Source organism: Astatotilapia calliptera, chromosome 12 (assembly GCF_900246225.1).
Source record: "Astatotilapia calliptera chromosome 12, fAstCal1.2, whole genome shotgun sequence".
In the NCBI taxonomy this organism is placed as follows: domain Eukaryota; kingdom Metazoa; phylum Chordata; class Actinopteri; order Cichliformes; family Cichlidae; genus Astatotilapia; species Astatotilapia calliptera.
Genome location: NC_039313.1, coordinates 13,188,147 through 13,193,578, shown reverse-complemented (window position 1 = coordinate 13,193,578; position 5,432 = coordinate 13,188,147). Strand labels below are relative to the sequence as shown.

At 42.1% G+C, this 5,432-nt stretch overlaps 1 protein-coding gene across 1 annotated transcript; it reads right to left on the bottom strand.

Moving 5' to 3' along the window:
- Nucleotides 1-542: 542 nt before the first annotated feature.
- On the bottom strand, nt 543-2,565 carry htr1aa (5-hydroxytryptamine (serotonin) receptor 1A a). The gene has a single exon (XM_026187680.1). The coding sequence runs from the start codon at nt 2,256-2,258 to the stop codon at nt 975-977; it is 1,284 nt and encodes a 427-aa protein (XP_026043465.1). The 5' UTR covers nt 2,259-2,565; the 3' UTR covers nt 543-974.
- Between the last annotated feature and the right edge of the window lie 2,867 nt (nt 2,566-5,432).

The following is a 5,432-nucleotide window of genomic DNA, read 5'->3' as shown; positions in this document are numbered from 1 at the left end:
AATCCTATACAAGAGAAACGAGTTAGACTCCCTCTCTTGGTTTTTCTCTGAGTAATTTTACTTTCACTGTCAGTCTGTTGTTTTTCCTGTCTTTCTCTAACACTCAAGGGACAGAAATAGAGAAGAGAGGAGGCCAAAATGAGAAGAGCCACAGGGAGATTGAGAATGCATCGTATCATAAATGCAATACCAGTTCCCATTTTAGAAGAAGAATGCCCATCTTCTTTTGCTTTCAACTCTGAGGTGGATTTGATGGCTAGACACTGGGCTTCATTTGATACCCATTTGTTTTAAGACCTTAAATACACCATGCACTGATAACCTGAGCATCACTCATCATCATCAGTGTGTTGGCCTGTCAAAGCAAACTGATAAGTTGCCCACTGCTTCGAGTGCTCAAGAACATAGGAAAATCACTCATTCCTTATTATCTATATGAAGATATATGACGAGCCATCCTATAAGTGAAAGTGTGATTTTTCATAATGGGCCTCTGCTCTCTTCTTTTCTCGTTTTTGCTTCTAAACAAACATTCACTCATATTTCTTCGTGACAAACTTTGATTGCTTTTATTGTTTCAGTGCTACACAGCTCATGACATGGGACGGAAACCCCGCGTGCCTCATGATAAAATGCATGGAAACAGCACAGGACACGTCTTGCATGGCAATACAACGATGGCTGCCGTCGCATATAAGCTATATACTGTAGCTACAACACTGAATAAACATGAGCTTGTACATTAACAGCGAAAGTTTCTATATTGATTTGTTTCACCGGTGGATTATTTTTTACACCATCCTTAAGACACGACTAAAAGGGACTGTCCCTGAATGAAAGTCTGTGTATTGTTGTTGTTGTTTTTGTCTTTTTGCTGTTTCTATACAGTCACTGAACATCCCCGCTCTCTGATTAACGTATCCGCATTTAAATAAACGTAAACGTTTTTCTTTTTTCTTTTTTTTTTACTCTGGTCATGGTCTGTGGAATTTGCATTTTATAATCTTCTTGAAAGCGTTTTGGAAGTCTTTGTTGAAGTAGGCATATATGATGGGGTTGAGGAGAGAGTTTGAATAGCCCAGCCAGTTTATGACTGCGCCCAGCCACTCGGGCATGTAGCAGCTCTCTGCACAGAAAGGTAGTACCAGTGCAACGATGAAAAAGGGCAGCCAGCAGAAGATGAAAGTTCCCATAATGATGCCGAGTGTTTTCACCGTTTTACGTTCCCTGGCCAGCGCGATCTTTCTCTTCGCCCCCGAGTTCTTTTCATTCATGTTTTCATAGCCGTGCGAGGAGGACTGAGGAGTGTTGGGCAGAGGCAAGTGCGTCTTTGAGTTGCTGATAACTTCTATGATCTCCAATGATTCGCCCTCGTCTCCATGCTTCACCGCGCCATTTACGCACGGAGAGCTGGATTTAGACTCATCCCCGCGCTTCCAGCCTTTGCCGCCGGTTTCTCCGTTGGTTTTCTTGTGAAAGATGGCCGGAGACACACTCAAGCACTTTTCTGACACTTTTGCTTTCTCTGCTTTCTTCACTGTCTTTCGAATCCGAAACCGAGCAGCTCTGAATATTCGTCCGTATAGAACTAACATGAGGATAAGAGGGATGTAAAAAGCTCCAAACGTAGAATAGATGGTGTAGCCCGGGTCCTGGCTGATCATGCAGGCGTCGGGGTTTGCCCTGTCTTCGGCGCTTCTCCAGCCTAACATAGGCGGAATAGAAATGGAGAAACCAATTAGCCAAGTGACGCTAATCAAGAACGCAGCTCTCCTTGGTGTCCGTTTATTTACATAGTCAATAGGGTCCGTTATGGCCCAGTACCTGTCCAAAGCAATTGCGCACAGATGCAGGATGGATGATGTACAACACAGTACATCCAGAGAGATGAATAAATCACAGATCTCCTGCCCCAGAGTCCACTTGTTTAAAACCTGATACAGGGCCGCCATTGGCAGGACCAGCACAGATACCATGAGGTCTGTCACGGCCAGGGATCCGATCAGATAGTTGGCCACATTCTGGAGAGATCTCTCCAGGGCGATGGCTGCCACGACGCACGCATTGCCAAATATGGAGCAGAGGATGAGGGCCCCCAGGAGCATTGAGGTAATAATCTGGTAACTTAGCACCAGATCTGGAAGAGACCCGGACCCCGTGCCATTCTCACCCCCGTTCCAGTCGGCAACCACGTCCCCCCCACCGGGGTAAACACTGGTCGCGTTGCTGTCGTTGTTGCTTGTGGTTATAAAATCCATAATGCAACCACACTCAGAGCGAAACTTTTCCCAAAGTAGTGGGGAGTAGTGGAAGAATAAGCAGGAGTCAGTCAGCCCCCTCAGACTGCTGCTGCCGCTGTGCGTTTTACCGGGTCCATCGGAGTTACCGGGCTCGTGCTGTCGCTCTCAGGACGCATGACGCAGACGTGCTTGTGAGTGCGTGTGAGGGGGCTGTGTATGTTGTAGCCCATGAGTGTTGACAGCCGGGTGCGCACACTGGTACTGCGAATCATCTGAGCTTGGTGACGCCGTGAATTCATTTATACCAACAGCTTTAGGTACGTCAGACCGGGAGGAGGTCGTCCTGGAGGTTTGTGCCTTTACTCTCCCTGTTGCTCAGTTTTTCATCACAGACCGCCGCCGAGGGTGCAGAGAGTTACTGTCCTTTTTGTATCTCCTTTATTTTACTCTTTGGACTCACTGAAAAAAGTATTTTGTTTATTTATTCATTTTTTTAAAGTTTAGTTTTAGCCTTCATCGGAAAGGGTTGGTATCAGCCAGAACCAGTAACCAGGAATTTTTCCTTTCTTTTTTTAATATAACGAGATATCAGAAAATTAACTATCAAATGAAGCAAATTTGTCGTTGGGCTACCTAAGACGGATACATTTTAAAAAAGAGTATCTATCGTCGGTTCCCATGAAGTTTTTGTGTAAAGCAACTTCGTTCGAAACGGATCTTTAAAAAATATTTTAAAACAGTTTGAACTAGAACCGAGTAATTCGTACAGCGTGTTTACGAGTGGAGCTTTGCAATTTTGATGTGAAAGGGAGAAAAGTTCAAATGTCCAGAGCGCTGAGAGAAAATAGTTTGAGGACCAGGAACAGCTCCTCTGCAGTCCTGAAAGGAATGCTGCTGCCCTCTGCTGTACGCGAATGATATTGCACCAAATGGTGGACGTTGCTCCATCAGCGCATATGAGTTCAGGGTAGGTTGTGTGAGTACATTACAGGAAGGAGGGGGTTCCCTTGAAAACAGCTGTAGCCGTTGCCTTGTGTTCAAGTGTATTCGAGCCAACAAATAATGTCAGCTATGAGTCAGAGTGGAGTCTGAATAAACGCAGTTAGTGAGGAACTTCTCAAAGGGGAGGGATGGAGGCTGTGGGTGAGTGTCTGTTATGAGGTGATTGTATGAAAGATGAGTGAGTCTAAAAAACGTATTTAAAAAAATCTTAAAAGTTCTCATTGGAATTCCACACAGAGGCCCTAAGGCCAGGTGATAATTAAAAATTGAAAAAGAAAAGATATTTAGATGCAAAATGTCAATTTAGGAAAAGGGCCATGAAGTGAAAATTGCAAAAGCTAGAAATGACAAAAGCTTAAATGGACAACAAAATGTGTACAAACAGAGCACATAGTGGGCAATTTATATTTTCTCTATTTGTTGAAATACGTTTTTTCCTACAAATTACAATTACAATCCTAATTTGGGATAAGACTCATCCAACATCCCAGCCTGTGCCTCCAGGTGCCCCCCTCCTCCCCACCAAAGATAATACTCAACATGTTTGAAAAAACTCCAAAGTTCTGTTTTAAAAAAAACCTTGTTCTGCATTCTTTTTGTTGGATGGTTTCAGTTTTTAGACACTTAACTTTGACTTTAACTGCGAGAATCTGCTGTGTTGGTTATACTGGAGTTTAAAATCAAAATGGATGTATTGTTTTCCCATCCCTCTGAAGCTTCTGAAATACCAGTACAATGATTAGATTAGAAAGTCTCATGCTCTTTCTGTATAGTACTTCCAGTGTGTGTGGAAATCAGCTGACACGACACAGGTAAATATAGCCTTGTGTTAAATTTGAAGGGGGAGGGTATGCAAGGATGTTTTAAAACATATTACCACTTTCAACCAAAGAGTGATGAATCAGAAAGAACAAAAAAGTAAATCAAACTAAAATTTGGGGTTGTCACTGTGCCATAAATGGCACTTGTTCTCTTCCTTTTTCAAGGTACTTGGCAGGTAGGTTGTACAAAGCATCTTTGAGTGCTTGCCGCTGTTCTTTTGTATAACATCTGACTTTTATTTGTCTCTTGATGTAATTCCAGATTGACTGCTTGGCATTGAGGGAGCCACTCAATTTTCTCAGAATGTCAGCGAAACCAAAATCTAAGTAACAGAAGTACTTATTAAAATGACAATTTTATCACAGACAGACACCTTTAAAGGGATACAAATCACCCTTTCTTGTCATTTGTCTTTGAAACAATTAGACATGACAGTCACTGCAAAAATGATAAAAGCATGTAATAAAAGCTAAGTGCTGAAAAAAAACGAGGATAAATTTAGTGCTTTCATTTAATTGCTCTATAAGTGATGGATAAAAGATCAGATTGCCAGGAAATGATAAATACATTAAAGAGACAAGACACTAGACTGACGCAACAAACTGACAAAACAACTTGGCAAAAGATGAGAGGAAATGTCAAGAATACAATGAGAATGAAGGAATAGAAAACAGGTGAGGGAGGTGTGAAGAGCCACCTTCACAATGGGAAAGGGTGGAAAGGATGATTATTTTGATAAATACTAATATAAAACTTCATGTAATAACCTTTTTAATAGAACCTCAGTTATAAAGCAGGCTCTTTAAATTCCAGTAACCAAGAACTGATAAATTGTTGGGATTTTGTCTGATTGTTGGATTTTCCTCTGTATTATTGTCACATCTTTACCCTACAGTATAAAGCACCTTCAGGCAACTGTTGTTGTGATTTTTGCCTATATAAATAAAAATGCATTTAATTGAATGTTTTTCATGCAGATCTTTTTTGAATTCAGGAAAAATAAATTCTGCTATGCTAGACCACTGAAATGCTTTAACAAGGAAGCAGCAGCAGCAACACACACACACACACACACACACACACACACACACACACACACACACACACACACACACACACACACACACACACACACACTGTGCTGTGCTTATCAACCAGTAAGTGAAAAAAGCTGACACCACGGTTGTGGGCATGAGGGGAAAAAAGGTGGCTCTGGCTATTTCACTTGGTTTTTGTGAGTCTGCTGGTTCCATAGTGGTGTGCTTTCTATAGGTCATGAAGGACAATAGCAAGGCTGTTAACAGTGCACCTATTGCAGTGGGGCACACTATGGGGACTTTGTCTTTGTTAACAGAGTGGAATGCCCCA

Bases quoted from the DNA above. Each gene is read 5' to 3' on its own strand.
- htr1aa (XM_026187680.1), bottom strand. From the start codon at position 2,258: ATGGATTTTATAACCACAAGCAACAACGACAGCAACGCGACCAGTGTT.